The sequence below is a fragment of the Myotis daubentonii genome, chromosome 14, assembly GCF_963259705.1.
Source record: "Myotis daubentonii chromosome 14, mMyoDau2.1, whole genome shotgun sequence".
In the NCBI taxonomy this organism is placed as follows: domain Eukaryota; kingdom Metazoa; phylum Chordata; class Mammalia; order Chiroptera; family Vespertilionidae; genus Myotis; species Myotis daubentonii.
Genome location: NC_081853.1, coordinates 50,078,016 through 50,101,623, shown reverse-complemented (window position 1 = coordinate 50,101,623; position 23,608 = coordinate 50,078,016). Strand labels below are relative to the sequence as shown.

The 23,608-nt window shown below is 55.2% G+C and overlaps 1 protein-coding gene across 1 annotated transcript; it reads right to left on the bottom strand.

Annotated features, from left to right (window-relative positions):
- Positions 1-23,608, bottom strand: SLC6A20 (solute carrier family 6 member 20). Its single transcript, XM_059664316.1, has 11 exons — positions 23,349-23,608; positions 12,186-12,326; positions 10,537-10,628; positions 9,669-9,896; positions 8,844-8,954; positions 7,775-8,016; positions 6,432-6,594; positions 5,861-6,065; positions 5,093-5,252; positions 1,792-1,957; positions 1-1,007 (listed from the first exon to the last, which is right to left on the bottom strand). The coding sequence occupies exons 1-11, from the start codon at positions 23,467-23,469 to the stop codon at positions 858-860; spliced, it is 1,779 nt and encodes a 592-aa protein (XP_059520299.1). The 5' UTR covers positions 23,470-23,608; the 3' UTR covers positions 1-857.

Below are 23,608 nucleotides of genomic sequence, written 5' to 3'. Positions count from 1 at the left end.
GGTGGTGGACGAAAGCTCTATCATAAATACAGTGGTTCCGGTTACAAGACGCTCTGCTGGAGTATATACACTTTAGAAAACGTATGTACAGATAAATAATTTAAATGGACCGTCAGTAGTGCTCCTGGCCTTTCCTACAAAGAGGCGCCCGCCGGGCCCCAAGTAGCAGGAAGTCGATGGGAAAGTTGGCACTTCCTCCCTCGCCGGGGCTCGGCGGACCCCGCACATAACCCCCCGAAGGCGGCCAACTGGGGCAGTTTCTGTGGGGAGGGCAGGGCTGGACCTACTGTGAGCGACTCCACGTGAGAGGACAGCGCCCTCCCCCCGCCGCCCCCGCCCCGGGTCCCGCAAAGGCCTGCCTTCCGGCCACTCACCCCGTTGGCGAAGGAGGAGCGGCGGACACATCCTCGCTCTGCAGGGTGGACTCGGGCTGCATGGTGCCCTCGCCGCCACTTAAAAGAGCCCGCTTTCAAATGATGGCCCCTCTAATATTTTGGAATCTCGTTAGAAAAAAAAATGGCTTAAATTTTATTCCATAAAAATGGTAGTCAAAAGTCAGCTCACAGTGTGCGCTAATTCTAGGCCTTTCCTAGAATCAAGGAGGCCGCTGGCCTCGCGCCTGGCCCTGAACACCTGCCCCTGTGGCGACAGGGAGACAGCCGCGACCTCGGGGCAGAGGGCAGAGGGGCGCTCGGTGCCCGAGGGCCCGTCCTCCTCCACACCTTCTAGCTCTTTCTAGGCGCCGCCGGAAGACGACGCGCTCAGGGCTTCCGGCGTAAATACTTGCAAAGCGGGCCGCGGAGGCTCCACCTGGAACTAATAGCGTGAAAGTGGGCGGCGGCCTCGGGAGCCGGTCCTCAGGCCACGGGCGCTGGGTCTCCCCGCCTGAGGCGGCGCAAGACGAAAGTCCCCAGGGCCACCAGGGGGATGCACATGGTGGAGGAGGCCACGAGCAGCCCGATGACGGCCAGCGCGTACGCGGGGTAGTCCTTGGTCACCAGCTGGCCCTGAAGGGAGAAACGGAGCTCAGCCCAGAGCACCCGCCCACGTGGAACCCGCCCACGTGGAACCCTTCCCGAGCACGCCCGAGGCCCTCGGGCCCCGCCCACAGCTCGCCCCGCCTCCCCGCTCGCCCTGCCCTCCCGCTCCCCCGGTGGCTCACTAGCAAGGGTGCTGGGCAGACTAACTCGCCTCGTCCTCTTTCTCTTCCCTGTACTTCATGGCCTGCATAGCCATTGTTTGGAGCTTCCGCTAAGGAGTAACACCCCTCTAGGGCCTAAAGACTAATCACCGATTGGCTGGTGACTCAGTGTTAGCATCAGTGGGTTGCGGGGGTTGATCCCAGGTGTGGGGCATGCAGGAGGCAGCCAATCGATGATTCTCTCTCATCATTGATGTTTCTACCTCTCTCTCCCTCTCCCTTCCTCTCTGAAATCAATAAAAATATATATTTAAATGAAAAAGAATAACTGCACGTGATTATGTTTGAGATGCCGGGCAGGGCAGCTGGACTTGGGGGTTGGCCCTTAGCCCAGCACAGTCCAGTAGAACTTTCTGGGCTGATAGAAATGAGCCATGTCCGACACCAGACACAAGGGGTTGCTGAGCACTTGAAGTGGGGCCAGTGAGGCTGTGTGCTGAGCTTTGAGGTACGTTTAGCACTGAAACCACAGCTTTGATGTTGCCCTGTTGTGACCAACGACCTGCCCACGCCATGGCAGGAACTCCTTGGTTTCAGAAAACTAAGGCCTGTGCTCTGGAGGCAGCTTGGGGCCCCGGGAGGGCAGGTACCTGGGAGGCGTCCCACGCTTGGTACTGCAGGGTCCCCGTGAGGATGTAGTCGCTCAGGTAGAAGAGCAGGAGGCTGATGATGAGCAGCGGGCTCACGCCAGCCCACATGATCTTCCAGTACCAGCTCAGAGTGCGGCCAGTCATGGCCTGAAGGTCACTTTCAAATCTGCTTGGAAAACGGGAAAGCCTGGATTAGCCATGATGTTGGAGTGAGGGGGAGCCCAGCTTGCACATCCCTGTTCGCTTGGGGAGATTCTGTTCTGGCTCCACTGAGATATGAACACAAACATGGGGCCTCCCTCCCTGATTCCTTCTGGGGATGGAATGGGGAGAAGGGCTGAGGCTGACAGAGCGGGGTGCAAAGCAATCACCCCCAGATAAGTGGACGTCAGGAGACATCTTTCTGATGCCGACCTTCAGATGGAGGCTGCTGGCATAGACCAGAGGGCAGCTCCCACCAATGGTGGGATCAGAGAGCCTGGGACAGGGGTCCAACCAGACTCAAAGCCAGGGGACCCCCAGGGCAACTCCTGGCTTGGGGCCTGCCAGTGACTCTACTCCCCATTACAAACACCCCAGAGGGGACTCTCTTTTGTCCCCTGAAACCACAGCAGGTTTTCTGGGGCAGATGGAGAGCCAGACTTGGGACTAAAGGGTGATGGCCCGGCGGTTGGAGCCGCCCAGGTGTAGTTGCCCGAAGACCACTACTGTGTTCAATCATGTCTGCAGACTTTCTTTCCTTTCCTTTAAATGGACTCTTTTGCCTAAGTTTAGCAATAGCATAACAGCATCCATTCTTTTGTGGGTTTGATAGGCTAATTGTATATTTTTAACATGCACACAAATACGTATGAAAAGGATCTTCGGCACTTTGGGAAATGCTGACCAGTCCAAGGGCTTTAAAACCGCTCCGCACGACGGGAGAGGCAGCCTTGAAGGAGGGGTGGGGTTGGGACGGAGTGAAACTGTCACCAGGTGCAACCACAGCCACTGCCTCACTTCCACCCCTGGCCTGTCTTAAGTCCCCCCATGAGCTTCTAGCTGCCCCTGTGTGGCCGCTGACCTAGCCAGACCTTAGGCTCTAGGCCACGAAGACTCATGTGCATAATGTGAACACTGGGATTTTCAAGACCATACAAGGCAGAAAGTGTTGGCTTCTCTTGTTCCGTTACCTCCCCAGCCCTCCACTTTCCTGTATAGAGAAACGTGGGAAGAGTTGCAGAAAGGCCGCATGGCACTGTTGCAAAGTGGCCACTAGATGGCGCCGTCCCCCGTCCAAGCAGAAAGACTGCCCTCTGCTGGCCATCCTCATATCTGGCTGCTTAGGAAATCCCCAGGGCACCTTTGGTTTCTCCCTCCATCTGGCCATTTACCAACGCCCGCTTTGGATGGACTTGTACCCCTCTCCAGCGCCTCCAGTGGGCTCTAGGTTCTGTTCCTCTGGGCCTTTCCTAGATGACCAATATGTTCCAGTTTACCCAGGACTTCCCTGGGTTTAGCACTGAAAAAGCCCCAACGTCCCAGGAAACCCTTCTTTCTCGGGAAAACGGGGTGAGTCTAACACTAAAGTCCTCACAGTGTTACTAGCTCTGGGGGAGCAGTACGGGCCGATAAAAAGGCATTCATTGACCACAAAAGTTTGGAAATACTGCAAATTACAACCCCCTCTTTGAGATTCACAATTGTCTTCAAGGGTCTGAGAAATCCTACAGCAAAGAAATCTGGCTTTAATTTATGTCCTGGAGTTATTTGATCGTGGAAATCCCTCAGAATGGCTTCCAAGGGGCACAGTGGGACACTTGGCACCAGGGGCCTGGCTCCTAGACGGTCCCAGCTGGTCCCCTGACCCACCTCCAGACCAGCTTGGAAGATGATAAAAGACTGGGGTGGGGAAGACTTGGTACAGCCCTTCTGAGCAGGCCCTCATTCGAGCAGCAGTTCCCAAAACGTAATGGGCCTCTACCCCCTGGATGTGCCAAAATGTGGATTTGACTCAGGGGTTTGGGGGCCTGAGACGCTGCATTCTTTTAAAAATATATATTTGTATTGCTCTCGGAGAGGAAGGGCGAGGGAGAGAGAGAAACCTTAATGATGAGAGTCACTGATCGGCACCTCCTGCATGCCCCTAACCGAGCCCGCAACCCAGGCATGTGCCCTTGACCAGAATCGAACCTGGGACCCTTCAGCCCACAGCTGACGCTCTATCCACTGAGCCAAACCAGCTAGGGCGAGATCCTGCATTCTAACAAGCTCCCTGATGCTGCCGCTCTGGGACCAGACTCACCTGCAGCTGGAGCCCCACCTGGACCCACCTAATCAGCACCCTGGGGATGGCACTGTTGCAAAGTGGCCACTAGATGGCGCCGTCCCCCGTCCAAGCAGAAAGACTGCCCTCTGCTGGGGAGGGGGGGATGTGAGAACCAGCCCCCAGGGGCTCCAGTGCACGCCCAGGTCTGAAAACTGCTCTAGACCCGTGGTTCTCAGCCCGGTCACACGTCCCAGCACCAGGGCTGCACTGTGCCAGGGTTGAGAACCATACATCCTGAATCTGCCAGACTTCAAGGTCTGGGTTATCAACTGGACTTTGGTCAGCGAGCTTGAAAAATGCTGGTTTCGGCCTTAGCTGGTTTGGCTCTGTGGATAGAGCACCAGCCTGCGGACTGAAAGGTCCCGGGTTTGAGTCCAGTCAAGGGCACATGCCTGGGTTGCACGCTCGATCCCCAGTAGGGGGCATGCAGGAGGCAGCTGATCAATGATTCTCTCTCATCATTGATGCTTCTATCTCTTCCTCTCCCTTCCTCTCTGAAATCAATAAAAATATATGTATAAAAAAATGCTGGTGTCGGCCAAGGGTCAGAACAGCCAGTGCCCGGAAGCAGGATTGCCTGCCCCTGGAGCCGTTGGGGTTCAGCAGGGTCAATGGGGCCAATATCTATAATAATAATGAAAGCATAAATGCTAATTAGTCCAGAGCCCTTCGGGACGAAGCCGGGGCTGGGAGGGAAGCCCGGGTCCCGGGTGCCAGAGGGAAGCCGCTGCTGGCAGCTGGGGAAAGGAAGGCCTACTCTTGCACGAATTTCATGCATCGGGCCTCCTTTAATAAAAAGTAAAAGCACAGGAAATAGGCAAGATAAAGGTTGAAGGCCAGCTGAGGGGGAAGTGAGGCAGAGAATTAGCTGAGATCTGGGGGAAGATTAAAGCCCTGAAAGATGCCAAGCGTAAAGGAGAACACGCTATGCCCGCCCAGAGAGGGGTGTTCCTGTGGGTGAGCTTGCCCAGCAGTTGGTGGGGTGGGTCTCACCTCCTCAGCCCGTACACGTAGCACACGGCGATCGTCTCCACCAGCACGATGAGCAGCAGGGACAGGGTGGCCGCGTAGTCGTTGAAGATGTCGAACCAGTAGTTGCCGGCCTCCAAGGTGAACACCAAGCCCACAGCGCAGTTGAGGAGGCACACCAGACCTGGGCCAAGACACGGCTCACCTGCCTGCACCCACACCTGCCCCAGCAGGGCCGTGGGCGCCCGGGGGACTCGGCTGATGGGCTCATCCATGTGGGTTGGTCTCTCTGAATGTGTGTGTGTGTGTGTGTGTGTTTGGGGGTGGAGGAAGGTGTCCCAAGGAGCGTCAGCAGGCAGCAGCGATGGTAATTCACAGAGCTGTCCTGCAGGGGGCACCAGCTCAATGGAAAAGCGAAGGTTGTAGCATCCGTAGGGGATCTGGCCCAGGCTGTGAACTGGGGCTGGAGATGTGAGCTGCGGGCGACCCTCTGGGGACTTCCTAGGGAGGAGTCATGTCTGACCAGAGGGGTGCGGGCAGAAGGGAAGGGTCGAATGTTTACACAGCTCCCACCGCGGCCCAGGCGCTTGCCACGCGTTGAGCACTTAAGCCTCCGAGGCAGGAATCAAGGAGCCTTTTACAGATGGGGAAGCCAGACGCATGGGGTGATTGACACGTGCCAGGTCCCGACTGCCCAGGGGGAGGAGAAGGTGAAGGCGGGACTCCTGTGAGGTCGCTGGTCCCCCCATCCTCCCTCCCCGAGTCCCGCCTCCTCCCCGCCCGCCCGCTCACCAGAGATGGCCTCCTTGGGCAGGTGGCGGGAAATGGCCTTGCTGTCGGTCAGGGGCGTGAGGATGGCGGCCGTGTTGCCCAGCATGCTCCCGATCCCCAGCATCAGCAGCATGAAGAAGTACAGCACCGACCACAGCTGGGACACCTCCATGTTCTTTATGGCCTCGGTGTAGACGATGAAAGCCAGGCCGGTGCCCTGGACGGCCTGCCCCCGGGACAAGGCCCCAGTCACACACCGAGGGACGCACGGCTCCCCAGACACCCCCGACGCTAAGCTGTGGGGGACCTCGGAGCTGGCTCTCCCACCTGCAGGCCAGCGCCCCGTCTGAGCCCCTAATGACAAGTGTTTACAATGGTTCTTTCAGGTGGAGGACACGTGGGTGCCGGTTATAGGATTCTTTGTACTTTCTGCCTTTTCAACATTTAAAAGGAAGAGGAAACAAGGGCACGGAGCACCCAAAGGAACCAGTGTCCCCGGGCAGCAGCCGGGGGGAGGGTGGCCCGTCCTCCCTTCTCCCGGAAGAGGCGGAGGGAGAAGAATTCCATCACCGAGACCTTGCCAGCGCCTTACCGTGTCCAGCTCTGACTCCAAGCTGCAGTTTTTAATCAGTGGGAACACCTTGCTGTACTGGTCGGGGTAGGTAGATGCCAGGTAGCCCTTCACCTGCTCCAGGTTGCTGGCTGTCAAAAAGCCATCTTCCAGGTCGAAAGAATTGGTCAGCAGCAGAATCACCCTGCGGGCAGAGCACGAGAATGACCTCCGCGATCAGAAAGGCCACTGTCACCAGCCTGCTGCGGGCTCGGGCCCACGCTGTCCCTTGCCTCCTCTTTTCTGATTACGTAAGGTCCTCGCCAGAGGAATCTGTTGATTGCCAACCTTTAATTTATTTAAAAAATATACTTTTATTGATTTCAGAGAGGAGGGGAGAGGGAGAGAGCTAGAAACGTCAATGATGAGAGAAAAATCATTGATCGGCTGCCTCCTGCACGCCCCACACTGGGGATCGAGCCCACAATCCGGGAATCGAACCCTGACCTCCTGGTTCATAGGTGGACGCTCAACCACTAAGCCACGCCGGCCGGGCAATTGCTGACCTTTTCAAGGGCAAGGTATTTAGAGGGGCTCTGAAGAAGCCTCGAGCAGGAACAGTGGTGACAAGAGGGACCAGCCTCACAGCGGGCTCTGTGGCCCCGTCCGGCTCTGTCCGGCCGAGCGTCTGTGATGGGAAATGTCCCAGGTCCGTGCCGTCCACTGTGGCCCCAGGAGCCACATGCGGCCCCGAGGAATTGACTTAAATCAGTGGTTCTCAACCTCTGGCCCTTTAAATACAGTTCCTCATGTGGTGACCCAACCATAAAATTATTTTCGTTGCTACTTCATCACTGTCATGTTGCTACTGTTATGAATCGTCATGTAAATCTCTGGTATGCAGGATGGTCTCAGGCGACCCCCGTGAAAGGGTCGTTTGACTGCCAAAGGGGTCGCGACCCACAGGTTGAGAACCGCTGATTTAAATCAAACTCTACGTCTGTTTAAGGAAGCGTTAAATGAACATTGAACCTTGTCAGGAGCCCTCGCAGCTAGTGACACGCTGTTGGACAGGGTGCCTGCGGGTGTTTCCCGAATTTGGGAAAGATCACAGAGAGCAGCTTCTGGAATCTCCACGGCTCAGCCAGGGAGCTCTCGGCTGCTTCTGAGGGCTCTGAGTACATGGTGCCCCTCCCTTCGGGCACACGCTGACTCGGCACAGGCCTCCAGCTGCTGCTGCTGGTGGATGGAGGCCTGCAAGGCGGGTGCCCTGTGCCCCACACCCCTGGGTGCCTGGCATCCGCCTCTCCCCAGTGCCCCTTCCGCTCGAGCTTCGGAGACTCGCCTGCCCCTCGCGGCCCGGCTCCCCGGACGGCCCGGCTTACTTGTTCAAGCAGCTCTCGTAGTTGAAGGTGGCCTTGAAGCCGTAGATGGAGAAGGTGACGACGCTGGCGAATATGGAGGTGGAGCTATTGATGAGGGACACGATGATGGCGTGCTTCTGGCAGTTGTTGGAGGGCTCGTTGTAGCTGGCGAAGGCGATCAGGCTGCCGAACCCCAGGCCGAGCGAGAAGAAGATCTGGGTGGCTGCGTTGATCCAGGCCTTGGGGTTGGCCAGCTGCTCCAGCTGGAAGCCAGCGGGGACAGGGTTGTGAGCCCAGGGGGGTGGGGGGGACCCCGACCTCTTGGGCAGGGGAGGGAGGGCGGCCCTGGAGGACCCTGCCTGGCACATCCTTAGCAGATGAAGCATCCCTCCTGCGTGTCCTCACAGCTCCTTCCCCGGGGGAGGTGTGCAGTGGGAAGTGTGGGGTGAAATCACTTCAAAAGGAACCAGGCCCCCGATGCCTGAGCCGGGCACTGCACGGGCCTGGGCCTCCCGAGATGGAGGTGGCGGGGCCTGGTGGTGAGGCCGAGGTCTGGGTTGAACCCCGGTGATGTGGCGGCGGGGGGGCTCTCGGGGGGGCTCTCACAGCCATTTGTTCCCAGGGGCCATGCTTCGCTAAACGAAGAACCTGTCCTGTCTCCAAGGCAACCGTGACGAAGACTGGCTGTGGGCAGCCTGGGGAGGGACCCCGAAACCCCTGCCGAGAGTGGATTTGCCCCGAAGGGAAACCGAGATGATGCTCAGGGCAGATAACTTAGTCCACAGGCTGGAAGGCGGGGCTGGGGTGAGACTGGGGCCAGGAGGCCAGACGTGGGGCCGCCGTTGGTGGGGGGCAGTGAGGACGAGGATGGGAGTGGACAGAAGACGCAATGCCCAGAAGTCACAGGGCTTGGGGACTGCCTGGCTGAGGGTGACTCAGCACCCGCAGGTCATCCATCCCCACCCACGGCCTGGGGGCTCCCACCAGCCTCCTGGGTTCAGGACAGCTTTCTCCACCCTCCCTTTGCCCTCTCCGCCCTCTGGACGGGGCGGGAACATGGGACCTCAGGCCCCGTCCCTCCGGCTCGTACCTTGGGGGTGAACATGTACAGCAGCCCGTTGGTGGCCCCGTGGAGTGTGAGGCCCCTGATCAGGTAGATGATGAGCACGCAGTAGGGCATCGACGCGGTGAAATACACCACCTGTGGGCACCAGAGGGCAGAGTCAGGCTCCGGGAGATGTGGCCAGACCCTCAGCAGGCCCTTTGCCTACAGGGAAACACCATGCTGTCTGGGCTCAGGCTGCGGACAGCAGGGAAGGCATGGGGTCTCGTCAGGTCCTGCGTCTGGGCTGGGAGATGGGTGGTGGGGCGTGGTCGCCAGGCCCGTAAGTGCCAGGAAATCCCTAGTTCCACAGAGAAGAGGAACGCAGAGCAGAGGCCGGCCCTCCACCTCCCTTCAACCTGGCCTCGTTCTGGGAACGATGGGGGCCGCCCTCAAGCACATCCATCACAGGAACGTGTGTGCATTTCAACACCCCAGCGCTCAGGCTGCCCCTCGCTGATCACCAGAACCTTCGGGGGTGGACTGAGACGGCGGAGGGGCCAAAGCTCTCAGGCGGTGCCCATGGGAGGCCTGAGAGCAGGGCAGGTGTCTCTGGGAAATCTTCAACCATCTAAGGTTTTAAAGGGGGGAAAACTCCCTGTCTGGTTGCTTGGTGCTACTGGGCAGTGTGGCTGTGTGGCTGGCTGACCCAGAAATGCCTGTCTTTTTCAGGGCGGGAAAGGCCTGGTTTTGAGATTGAGGGCTGCACCTCTGACCACCTTTATAGTTACCTGGCAAGTGGCTTGTGCCAGCGCACCGCCTGCCCGCCTCCCCCAGCCAGCTCTGCCCCCCCCACCGCCACCTTGCCCCCACCTTGCCGGTGGACTCGGTGCCCCGCAGGATGCACAGGTAGACTACGAGCCAGGCCAGGAGGAGGCAGAGCGCGGGCTCCCACTGCAGGCTGCCGCTGTCCTGGATGGATGGCGAGATGTTGAGGGTCTTCCGGTACCAGAAGTACTTGGTGGAGGAGGCCTGCTCACACTCCGCGTCGTAGCCTGTGTGGTTGGCGTTCAGTGGGCAGACGGACCACGGCAGGGGGTCCTGGGGTCAACACAGCATCACACAGAGAGGTGAGGGCTGAGGCCGAAGGTCGGGGAGGAGGGCGGGAGGTGGCCCTCACACCAGGCTTTTGGAGGAGAAGAAAGCTGGTCCCCAAGGGCAGGTGGTGGGAGCCCCGAAGGCAGCCAGGGAGTCAGAGGGTTTGTCGAGGGCACAGATGAGGTAGGGAGTAGGGGGAGGCAGGGAGGGGGTGCACGAGGGGCTCCACACGCCTTACAGTCCTAACTCTACTGTGGGTCAGAGAGACTGAATACACAAGCGGACAAGGGCCAGACTCCCTATGACAACAGAACTCTGCCCCGCAGCCCAGCTGGTGTGGCTCAGTGGTTGAGCATCAACTGATGAACCAGGAGGTCATGGTTTGATTCCCAGTCAGGGCACATGCCCGGGTGTCAAGCTCAATCCCCAGAAGGGGGCGTGCAGGAGGCAGCTGATCAGTGATTCTCTCTCATCATTGATGTTTCTGTCTCTCCATCTCCCCTCCTCTCTGAAATCAATGAAAATATATTTAAAAAGAAAAAAAAGAACTCTGAGCCTCAATCTCCGGCCTGTCCCGGCGGACACCTGCCCCCTCCCCGCCCTGCCCCCGCCCCGCCCCGTCCCGCGCCCCGGCCCCTCTCACCTGGAAGGAGTGGAAGAGGTACCAGAAGGCCCAGGCGTTGATGACGTTGTAGTACATGGACAGGAAGAAGGACACCACCACGCTGGCGACGCCTGTGGGAAGCAGAGGGTGCTGAGGGGCCGTCCCCGCCCGCCCTGGCCCCCCCTCCCCGCCCCCTCCACCCCCGTGCGCCCAGGATACCCCTGCAGTTACTGGGCTGGCAGAACGTTGGCAGCAGGTGTGTGGGGCTCCCCGTGACCAGGGCCTGCGGGCACTGCTAAGGGTTAGCCTCGTCCCGCTTCTCTCTCCCGGCTCCTGGGCCAGGAGGAGTGGCATTTCTTGGAGTCCTGAGTGCCAGCTGCTGTGCTAAGAACTGTATGTGCCGTAAGCGTCATTATCCCCTCACAGAGGAGAAAACCAGGCACAGAGCTCGCCTGAGACCCGGGCTGGGAAGAGGCAGACATTGTGGTTGCCCCCTCCTGGCTCACCTGAGTCAGGTCACCTGGGCCAATCCCCGCCCTGGGGTGGCAGGGAGCAGGGGTGTGAGGAGGTGTGTGGGGTGCAGGGGTCCCGGGGTGGGAGTGGGAGAGGACAGCAGCGCAGAGGCATGGCTGACAACCAGCGGTGTCTGCAGGCGCCGCCCCCGTGTGCGCCTCTGCCCAGCCCCCGGCTCCGGGACATCTCAGGAGTTTGAAACTGGCCGTGGTGTTGAGTTCACACCACACGCAGCAGCCTTCCCGCACCCCACCTGAGAGCCGGTGGTTAAACGTTCACCAGCCCCCGTTGGGCACAAATATCTGGCCTCTCTTCTAGAAGCAGCAGATGACGCCTCGGAGAAGCTCTCTGGGATCGCTCGCCCAGGCGGACTGTCAAACCACACACCTCCGTGCTAAACATTAACAGCCATGCACGGTGGGAGGCAGTTCGGGTTTGAAGATGACTTGTGAGGGCACTGGGCGCATGTCTCCTGCGCCAGAGAGAGTCACGGACAAGTTTACGCCCTCCTTGCCCCTGGGATGTCACTCTGGCATCCTGTCTGGGGCGGGATCGTTGGCAGAACAGAGCGTGGGCATCGCTGGTCAAAGTTCCTCCTGCTGGCAGAGGCAGCCCAGGAGCGGGAGGGTGTGAAGGCAGGTTAACCATTTCCCCAGGGTGCCCAGGACCCGGGCTCAGGGCGGACAGGCAGTCGGGCAGCAGGCGCGCCCAGCTTCCGTCCACCCGAGATGTTGATGACAGCCCTACAGCCTCTCAGTGGTGGGAAGAGGATTCAAGGGGCTGCTGCTTGCGCATATGCTCTGCAGGCCAGCGCCTGGCACACGCAGTGCTCACTGAGAGCAGGTGCCATTCACGGCCAGCAGGGGGCAGTGCCAGGTGGTTGTTAGTGGGACACTGAGGCGCAGCCCCAGCTCCTGGCTGTTTCCTCTTTACAGACTAGCAACCTGCGGTCCAGAGAAGCAATGCGGTCTCAGGTCCCCACCTCCCGGGGGTGGGGAGCCAGCCCTGCTCAGCCATGGTCTATGGCAGTCAGTCCCTCCTGGGCCGTCTGTCCACCCCCCTCAAGGGCTCTCTCTTGGGCTTTGTGCTTACCCTTTGCTCCCACCCCCACCAGGGCTGCCCAGGACACAGGGAGGGGGTCTCTCGGTGGGGGAGGGCTTGAGAGCATCACCTACCAACACCGCTCAGGTAGGGGCTGATGGTCCTCCAGGCGCCGATGCTGCCCTGGCGCATGCGCTGTCCAACCGCCAGTTCCAGGTACAGGAGCGGCATCCCCTCCACGATGAGCATGATGAGGTAGGGCACCAGGAAGCTCCCTATGGGCGTGCAGGGCCAACAGCCAGGTCACCAATGGGTTGTACTCCACAACCATCCGACCTCCCTGCCAATAACCAACCAACCTCCCTACCTTCCTTCCTTCCTTCCTTCCTTCCTTCCTTCCTTCCTTCCTCCCTCCCTCCATCCCTCCCTCCCTCTCTTCTTTCCCTCCCTCTCTTCCTCCCTCCTCCCTCCTTCCCATTCTCCCTCCCATCTCTCCACTTGCCCATTCATCCTTCTGTCTTTCCACTCATCCTCCACCTTCTGCCTTCACACTCTTCCACCTGTCATTCCTCTCATCTATCCATCATCCATCATCCATCATCCATCCATCATCCATCCATCATCCATCCATCCATCCATCCATCCATCCATCATCCATCCATCCATCCATCCATCTCTCTTCAGCCATCCATCCATCCATCCACCCATCCATCCACCCATCCATCCATCCATCCATCCATCCATCCATCCACCCATCCACCCATCCATCCATCTATCCATCCATCCACCCATCCATCTCTCTTCAGCCATCTATCCTTGGATGATGACACTCAGCCATGCCAGTGAAAATCTTTGTGGCATATACGGACCCTTCCACGTTATTTTACCGAGAATGTTGGAACTCTGGGTCTGTGAGACAGTTCACAGCAGGGAGGGTGCGACCCAAACGTTGGCTTTCCTACCTGCCTCCTCTAATCCATATGGTTTATCTAAAGATTCTTTAAAAATCACAACAAAGGCTCCAACTCATGTGTTTGCTAGTGGTTTTTTTCTCTCTCCTTGGTGGTGAGAACTCAGTGTAGCGCTGTTGCGCCCTGGGAAATCTGAAATTGTCGTCATTGAAGTAGCTGGGCTGACGTTGTAGCTCATATTAACACTGATTGGAATTATTTTATTCACTCGTCTTTAAGGTGAAAATGTAGTTTCATCAGTTTGATTATATTTCAAATGAGGAATGCAAGTGGTCTTTAAGAAAAGTGTATGTTTTTTACGGGGGTTGGGTTATTTTGTGTGTGTTTTTTAGGGTGTGTGTGTGTGTGTGTGTGTGTGTGTGTGTGTTCTCATCTGAAAGAAGATAAAATGTTTGAAATCCAAGTATGATGTGGGAGGCAGTCAGACAGACCTGAGCAGAGCAAGGACGGTGGGCCATGTGCAGAGGCCACAGGGTGAACTCTCCTTCCCTAGCATATCGCTGGCTGGCATGGTTTCGACCTCCTGACCTTTCCTCCCCAGAGATAACATCTAGGCCTCGGTTGTATTTCAGCTCCAGGCCCGGAGGCCCAGCTGCAATGACGAAGGACTCCCTCCCCCTGAGCTGACCAGTCAGCGGAGACCCGGAGACCCAAGGACACACTTGGAAAGCTGATGAGTATTCTATTGAGGTCCACCTCTGGGACCTCCCCTAAAATCTCCACCCTTAAAGGCACTTAGGATGGAGGACCGGAGCGCTCTCCCACCCCAGCGCACACCAGCACCTCCCACTCCTCACCTCTCCGCCTCCCCACCTTTGCCTTCCTCTCTCCGAAGCTCAAGGACCCTTTTGCTTCTGTAACTTGTTTCCTGAGCCCATGTCTTCTACCTTTCACTTCTTCTACCTCTGTGACCTTCTACATAAACTTTCTCTTAGAGTTTGAGTCTTGGCTCTGAATTCTTTCCTAGCCAGAACTCAAGTACTGAGGTTGCTGAGCCCAGGTCCGGTCTGACCCCGAGGGCCTCACACCTGATGCCATTCTCGCCACCGAGACAGGGACAATAGTTCTTACTGCTACGAGGTGTAGCAGGTATTACTCACGAATTTGATAGGTTCCCAATTTTCATGTAGTGCTGACTCCCCTTCCAGTGAGAGTACAAATACGTGGTAGCACCAAGCGGCTAAATCACCTAATCACGTGTTTGTGTAAAAAGAGACTTGCCAAGATTTGTTTGACCGCTGATCTCCACCATCCAGACTCTGAAGGAGAACACTTCTTAAGGGGCCTGTACACTACGCACGATGGACGTTCTTGTGTCGCATTAAGGAATAGCCATTGGCTCACTCACCGCATCTATGGTACGGTGGCTATAAATACAGTCGCTTACAAACAATAAAATCCCCATTCCGTCCTCCACTGTCGTGACTAATGGTTAGTCAGGGCCGGCCACACAGAGTTGCTAAATATTTTGCACATCATCCCCGAGTCCTCCCACCCAGCTGCCCACCTTCACATATGGCTTTCGGCGTTTTGCAGCCCCGATGTGCCCGCCAGGAAGGATGTGCGGAACAATTGTTTCACTTTCTCCAGGCCAGACCTGGAGCTGGGTGTGGGATGGATAGGAGATGAGCTGCCCTGCTCCCTGCCCTGGAGGGATCACCTGGACAGAGGAAGGTCAGCTGCCTCTTCTTGGTCCAGCTCACAAGCTAGTCCTCCAGCCTCACATCTTCAGAGATAAGGCAGGGGCTTGTGGTGTCTGTGTGGGGAGACCAGGGGGTCCCCAGTAGACAGAGCCTAGGCTACCACCTCCTTTTAGAGAGCACCTCTATGTGTGTGTTTTATACCGGGGCCTTCAGCCTAAAATTTCATCTTAAAAAAATGTTTTATTGATTCTAGAGAGAGAGGAAGGGAGAAGGATAGGTAGAAACATCCACCGGCTGCCTCCTGCACGCCCCACACTGGAGATCGAGCCTGCAACCTGGGCATGTGCCCTGACCAGGAATCGAACTGGTGACCTCTTGGTTCACGGGTCAACGCTCAACCACTGAGGCACACCAGCTGGGCCTAAAATTTCATTTTAATGAAACTGACTAATACTAAATTTTACACCCACTGATTCCCAAGGAGCCATCTGTAGACAAGCACCCTTGGTGATAGTGGGGAGCCAGCGAATGGAGCCACGGATGCCCCCCCACTGCCCCACACGTGGACAGCGGCAGGCAGCCTCTGTGTGGGGGTCATCGCATCTGACACCATCCCCCTTCCAGGCAGATGCCTGACCCACTGCTTCTCCTGTTGGTCCTGCCCCTCCTTCTCCGCAGCCCTTCGGCCATGGCCATTCCTCCCCCAGGTCCATGGCTGTGAACCTGAGAAAAAGGTCCAGTGGGAGAGAAGGCAGGATCTGAATAATAAAAACCCTGACGCTACAGTGCAGGGATTAAGGTCTGGTTACAGAGGAACAGGCTCTGAAAGTTCAAGGTAAACAACGAAATTCACACATGCTTACATAAGCAGCTAACACAAAAACGCCGCCACTGCGGGTGTGTGCTGCCCTATAACCCCCGGGGTCTCCCAGGCCCTCTCCCGACACACCATGCACCTCTGCGTCACCCCGTTAGTAGCTGCAACATTCCACTAGGAAAATGGGTCCAGAATTCATTCCATTGGTCCTTGGGCACTTGGCCTGTGGCCAGGCTTCTGCCATCCCAATCCCAGCTGTGGCACAGAGCCTGGCCCACGTGTGTGGTTATTTCCTCGGGTATAAATCCCAGAGTAGATGGCAGTGAACATGACCAGGCAGAGCCCAGTGGCTCTCTCACTGCAGAGAGGAGGAGCGCAGGGCCCGCACCGTGAGGCCTAGGGGTTCCCCTGTTCCTCTGGGGCCTAGAACAAACGCTGCCCTCTCACTTCTGGGCCCTGAAGACACACCGGCCGCTCCCCTCCTGCCCTGCAGAAAGGCATCTCAGCACCGTCCCAGGCTTCTCTCGCCAGCAAGGAGTCCATCAGGGGCCCACCCAGGGCATCCCGACAATAAGGTAGTGTTGACACACCTGCCTGGAGTAATATCCAGACTCTCCATGGTTACAAGAAAAGCTCAAGGTGTTAAACAGTCACAGCAAGGTGCAGGAAAGCTTGTCCCTCCGACAGGGCCAGTCCCATGGCCCTCTGCCGGTGGAGGTGGGCAGTCAGGCCTGGTGCCCAGGCAGGAGCATGGGGCTCCATTATCCTGCCCCACAAATATCCAAACACACAACTAGAACAATATGCAGAGAAAACGAACTTCAATATCTCAGACTGTATACCCAAAAACCCACCCCTCAAAATGCATCATCTATATGTATCAAAGCCTAATATGCAAAGTGTCCCCTCGGGAGTTCAACCGGAAGACCGGAAGTTGGATTGCTCACTATGACATGCACTGACCACCGGGGGAGGCATGGAGCGAAGGAAGGCCCTGGCCAGCAGCTGGAAGGACCGGATCGGCCCTGATTGCTTGCCAGCCCTAGGGACCCTACCTGTGCACAAATTTCATGCACAGGGCCTCTAGTAGGCCTATATGTATAACTCAAGACTTTTTAAAATTTCTAGAAGAAAACACAGGAGAAAATCTTTCTGATCTAGGGATGACACCGAAAGCATTACCTGTGAAAGAAAATACTGACAAACGGGACGTCCTTTTAATTCTCCATGAAAGAGAGCGTTAGGAGAATAAAAAGACAAGCCACAGACTAGGAGAAAATGTTTGCAAAACACATATCTGATAAAGACTTTGTATCTAGAACATATAAGGGACTCTCAAAACTCAATAATGAGAGAAAAAAGGAACCCTGTACAAAACAAAATTGAGCAGACATTTTACCAAAGAAAATATATCAATGGCAAATTAGCATGTGAAAAGATGCTCAACATCAGCGTTCACTAAGACGATGCAAATTCAAATCCCAGTGAGATGCCACTGCACACCCGTTAGCATGGCTCAACTCACAGATGCTGGGGGCCCCCTTCCCGTGCTGGACGGGATGCTGTCGGATTCACGAGCCACTTAGTAAAGCCAATACCAAGTGCCTGGGAGGATTTGAGAACTCCCATAGTTGCCGGGGAAATGGAAAATGCTGCAGCCTCTCTGGGAAGCAGGTTGGCAGTTTCTTGGAACTTAGCATACACTTACTACAGGACCCCACAATGCTAGTCCTGGTGTTAACTCTAGAGAAATGAACACTCACACTCACACAAACCCCTATACACGATGGTGATAGCAGCTCTAGTCACAGTTGTGGGAAACTGGAAACAACCTAATTACCCTTCTATGGGTGAACGGGTGATACAGGCCGCACATCCACACATGGGAGACTTAACTACTCAGCGACGAAAAGGAACACACTACTGCCGCTCCCAACAGCCCGGGAGCATCTCAGAGAAGCATTATGCTATCAGCGGTTCTCAACCTGTGGGTCGCGACCCTTTTGGGAGTCGAATGACCCTTTCACAGGGGTCGCCTAAGACCATCGGAAAACACATATATAATTACATATTGTTTTTGTGATGAATCACTATGCTTTAATTATGTTCAATTTGTAACAATGAAATTGGAGGTCACCACAACATGAGGAACTGTATTAAAGGGTCGCGGCATGAGGAAGGTTGAGGACCACTGTGCTAAGTGAAAGCCGCCAGAATCCAGGCTACGCACCGTGGGATTCCATGTCTATGACAAGCTGGAGAAAGCAACCCCGTGGGGACAGAAAACCGATCTGAGGCTGCGGGGGAGCAGGGAGTGGGGTGGGATTAACTGTAAAGGGCACAACTGTGGCGACGGTAACACAACCACTGCATTTGTCAACACTCGCAGAACTGGACACCAGAAAACCCCGACATTTTCTGCATATAAATATATGTCAATTAAAGAGAAATTGGTTTTGCAGTCTGTTTGAAAACAAGTCCACTAACCCACGCTTTTCTCATGGGACTGTTCCCCAGGCTCCCGCATGTGAAAGTCCGGACACGGGCTCTGCTCGAGGGGACTCTGGCGTCAGGGAGAGGCGGACAGAGGCCTGAGAAGGTGCCTTTGCTCCCACATGTCCTGGGGGCACATGTCGTGGTAGATTCCATGCAGCCACATTCTGTGCAGTTGCTCCCGTGAGGAGTGGAGTCCACGTCCCACCCGTGAATCTGGCTGGCCTTGGACCTGCTTTGTCGAATGGGATGTGGGGAGAAGGAGCCTTCATTCTCTTGGAACTTGGCCTGAGACCACTTTGTCAGGCAACCCGAGGAAGACCGAGGGCCCGCGAACTTGGCACCAACTTCCGACGTGTGAGGGGCCCAACTAGACCAGCAGAGAAACATGCAGCCCACCCAAGAACTGTGAGAAATAACTAATTGTGATTTTAGCCACTATTTTTTTAACACGTTGAGCACCCAGTCAGTCAGCAGTGACTGACACTATACTTTCCGTCCGGAAGACAAAACAGGCTGGGTGCTTGATGTGTTAAAAAAAATATTTTTTTAAATTGATTTCAGAGAGGAAGGAAGAGAGGGAGAAACATCAATGATGAGAGAGAAGCATTGATTGATTGCCTCCTGCACACCTCCTACTGGGGATTGAGCTGTCAACCCTGGCATGTGCCCTGACCGGAATCGAACCGTGACCTCCTGGTTTATAGGTCGACGCTCAACCACTGGGCCACACAAGCTGGGTTTTGTTCCTTCTTCTTACTACTTCAGCGTGTATTTCCTACAAACAAGGACATTCTCTTACATAATCCCAGTGCAATCAGCAAAATAAAAAAATTAACACTGAGCCCTGGCCGGGTAGATCAGTTGTTAGAGCATCGTCCTGATATGTCAAGGTTGCAGGCTCCATCCCTGGTCAGGGCACATACAAGAAGCAACCAATAAATGCATAGATAAGTGGAATAACAAATGGATGTCTCTGTCTGCCTCTAAAATCAATAAAAAAGTTAATGCTGATAGAGGCCTATTATTTTATCTACAAACCTTTCAACTTTGACTTTCCTTTGTGTCCCCGCTCTCAGAAAGGGAGAAACAGAAGAACTGTGTAGAAAATGTCTAGAAATTGGTCTCTGAGAGCCAAGGAAACACTGTTTATAGAACAGCATTAGGCAATGATGAAGAAAAGACAATTCAAGAAGAAACAAGATTACATGAAGATGAAAAATATGAATACAGCCTTGAGCAATGATCCTGCAGCCCAGAGGAAAAGGGTGGAGAGGTGGAAATGAGAAGAGGAGAGCTGAGGCACGGACAGCAAGCCCAAGGATTTTCCATCGGGAACGAGGGCCGGGGAGACAGAAAGCGCCTATTCAGCAGCTGGAACGCATGCATGTCCCACAGGACTTCTCCCCGTGTGCGTCACTGGCGGGCTCACTAGTCCCAGGTAAAGTGATGAAAACATATTTAACACCGAGACATAGAGCTCACACATTTTTGAGGTAAAAATTGCACATAAGGGGGCCTAATAAATGGTGATGGATCTGTATTTTTCTATTTTCTAAATGTTATACCATGGAGATGTATTACATCTGTAACTCCAAAACACAGAAATTTGTTATTCTAGAGCATGTTGCCACTTCTTTTCCTAATTGTCACACACAGTACCTTATCTGTTTCCTAAACCCAAGAATCTCACTAGAAGAGAAATTCCTTCTGTATGAAACTGATCTCCGCAAGCCCTCGTATCTTGCTCTACCTCTTTGAGACCCACGAAGAGACAAATCGGAGTCTACCACTCTCAGGGCAAAGTTTCCTCAGGCTTCCAAACTCCTCCTCTACCTGTACTTACACACCTTTGTTCTCTACAAAGCCTACCTGGTGTGGCTCAGTTCCGGGCTGGTGCTGGCTTGTAGGGCTGTGGCTCCAGTGGTGTGCCAGGGCCGGCTCACCCTGGCTCACAAGAGCTGGCCGTGCCCATCTCTTCCCAACCCCACATCCCAGATGTGACTGCTAGTCTGAAATCAGCCATGGTGGGAGCATTTACACCATGGTAATTGGCAAATGCTACAAACTAGGTCCTGCGCTACCAAAGCCAGTTGTCCAACATCTACCAGCCCCCCCCACTGCCTGGTTCCCAGCAGCTAGTGCCTGGGAGTGTGGTTCGTGGACCAGCAGCTCTGATGGGCACCGCCTGGGAGCTTGTCAGAAATGCAGAATCCTGCCCGCCTGCGGATACCTGAGACGGAATCTCTGGGGCTGGGGTCCAGCAGTTTACCAAGAACCTACACACTGGAGAGAGCAGCAGGGGCTTTGAGGGGAGGGGACATCCAGGCTTAGAGTGTCGTTGTCCTACTGCATGGTCAGGTAGCCTCTGATTCCCTCTCTTTATGGTTCAAATAGCCCACAGAGAAAATTCAGGAGAAAAAAAAATCTGATTTCCACCAGCCGCACAACCATTCTCATTGCCCCACGTTTCTCCGCGGCTGGAGCGCGTGCTTCTAGAACCACCAGCCGCGGGCGCACCTTTCCCGGCACCTTGGTGTGCAGCCCATTTGCATCTCGATTGCTTCCTGAACAACTTAGACTTTGACATGATCGCCCAGACCTGCCGGCTTTTTCCAGAAGAGATTGTGTGTGGTTCCTACAGCTGCACGCCCTCCCCCGCCGCCTGGGGCCAGCCTGCTGTACAGAGGTGGTTGGTACCTGGCGTGCAATCTGCGGAATTAACATTCCTCTGGCTGGGCCCGGCCTGCAGAGCCGGGAGGAAATGAGCCGCCCTGGTCTCGGACAGAGCCCCGTGGAAGGGGCACAAACCCCTAATCGGTTTTATTCTGGGAAGTATGTGGCACAGCGCGGCCCTGCGGCTGATCAACAAGCTCTTTGTTGACTGGGGGTGGGAGGTCACAGCTCTGTTTGGAAGGAAGTTACTTACACTCGGAGCCTTTGATGGGTGGTTGGTTTAGCCTTTAGCTTTAGGTAAAGGATGGACCTGTAAGCTGCCTGGGTTTGGGGGGACATAAATCACCTATTAATCAACAGGCGACACGATTGTCAGCAAAAGGCTCAGAAAACCACCAGTCTCAGACCCTGCGCTTTTCATAACGAACCTGGCTCATTCACCCAACAAGTATTTATTGGCGCCTCCTCTGACACCCCCCCGCCCCCCCCCCCCCCCCCAGCCCTCCACCTCACAGAGACGGGCCAGTAGGAGACAGAGAAACTCTAGAACAGTGGTTCTCAACCTTGGCTGCACATTAGAATCACCTGGGAATCTTTTTAAAATCCTGATTTCTGGGCCTCATCCTCCGGAAATTCTGTCTCTTTGTTATGGGTTGGGGGCCACAACATTAGTAACAAAGAAACAGAATTTCCGGAGGATGAGGCCCAGAAATCAGGATTTTAAAAAGATTCCCAGGTGATTCTAATGTGCAGCCAAGGTGGAGAACCGCTGCTATAGTCACTTAAGCCTGAGAGGGTGCCATTCACCCAACCAACATCTGTCCATCCCCCAACCCAGCCATCTTTCTGTCCTTCCATCCTTTCTCCAGGGTCCATCCCTTCGTCAACCATCATCCATCCATCTTTCTAGCTACCTACCAACGTAATATACTCTGTCCCAGCCACAAGTTTCTTTCCTTTTCCCGAGTCCTCAAGATCTTGCGGTTTTCCCAGCAGCACCTTAAATCTATTCTACTTCAGCGTTATTGTGTCCACCTGTAGACTACCCAGGTGATGGTGTTGTTAGAGACAAGGAATGGAATAGTCATGTGACAGTAAGGCTCACCTGGCCGATGTCTGGGAAAGGATAAAGGTAGCAGGGGTAGTTGTGCTGACACAGACTGACAGGGAAATTGCATCCTGACAAATATTTCAGAAGGCAGTTATGGCACTGTTACTGCATATGGCCACACACGCCCTTCACATAATTAGGATGTATTTATGCCCTTAACATTAAAAAAAAAAAAAAAGAGTCAGAATTAAGAATGCACTGTTAAAAAAAAACAGCCCTCTGTGGATTAACCTTTTTGTTGAGGTTTTGTTTTTGTGAGTGGTGGGGGCAAGAGAGGGGGAGCACTGTTTTAGGTCTTCTTAAGTGGGTTAAATTTTGTAAATACTTTGGCCTGACATCTTTCATTGTCCTTTATGGTGAAAAAAAAAATCCATGCAGATTATAGAAGACATTACACACACACACACACACACACACACACACACCCTATAAGGTAAGCCAACACCACCCACAGATAACTAACTACTGTGAACATGCTGGTATATTTTTTCATTCCCTTTTCTCTGCATATTTTAAGTTGAGATCATTCATTTTATGCAGCCTTGCCTCTGACTTCCCTCCCTCCGTCTAATGCATGAAATGAGAAGATGCATAACAGTTTCTGGAACGCCGGCTTAATGGCTGTGAGCAGCACCCTGCATGGATGGTCCACGTTTCCCGAGCCAGGGCCCGTTCAGTGCAGGGCTCGGGAGTGTCCAGTGTTTTGCTTTTATTGAGAGATGGAGATGCTCCTGTATCATCCACCTTCTGGCAGGACTCTCATATTTCCTTTAGGTAGAATTTTAGAAATGGAACAACTAAGAGAAACATTTTTAAAAACGCTGAACTTCAATCCCTACCGCCAACGTTGCCTTCCAAAAGGTCCTTGGCCTCCGCGGAGGTTCCGGGCCATGGCACAGGTGTCCCGGCTCTCTGGCCGTTAAGGGAATGCGGTGTATGGTGCTGTCTACCTAGTGAGTATGCTGTGACGCTTCAGAGAAAAAATTGTAGAAAGGAATGAAGGAAGGAAGGAAGGAAGGAAGGAAGGAAGGAAGGAAGGAAGGAAGGAAGGAAGGAAGGAAGGAAGGGAGGGAGGGAGGGAGGGAATGATTTGCCTTCCTGTCCTCTGTGATTCCAAACCCAAACCAATCGTTTTAGAAGAAATCTGAAGAAATAGCTCAAGATCCTCTATCCTGCATTTCTAATCACTCTGCGGGAACATAAGTTTCGGACCTGGAGTGTAAGAGTTTCTGTTGAACAAGGCAATTTCCTGCTCCCTTTTGACACTCATTAGAATTCAGCCTATTGCCACTTCTCAAAATAGTGTCCCTCATTCTCCTAGCCTGGCCAGCAAGGGTACGGTAGGGGGCTTGGCCGCCCCTGGAATGGGGCTGGGGTTGCAGAGGGCGTGGGGGGCGCCTTGGCTGCCCCTGGGTCCCCTTCCCAGCTCTGCAAATCGGGGCAATCACACCAACACTCTCCGAGCCTCGGCTGGAATAGGGGGCCAGTCCCAGCGCGCACCTCCAGGAGTGGGGACTCAGTGCCGCTCTGCGCCGGGAGCGCCGGCGACCGTCCCGCGGGGGCCGGGCGCCCGGAGGCGCACTCACCTCCGCCGTACATCTGGCACAGGTAGGGGAAGCGCCACACGTTGCCCAGGCCCACGGCGTACGAGATGCAGGCGAACACGAACTGCAGCGGGTTGGCCCACAGCGGCCGCGCTTTCTCCATGGTCGCGGGTCTGCGCGCTGGCCTCCCGCTCCGGCGCCTGCTCGGCTGTTTAGGTGTCCGGCCGCCAGGCGCGCGTCCCGCCCCGGCCTGGGGGTGGCCCCGCGGCCCCGTCGCACGCCCGCCCGCCTTTTAATTGCTA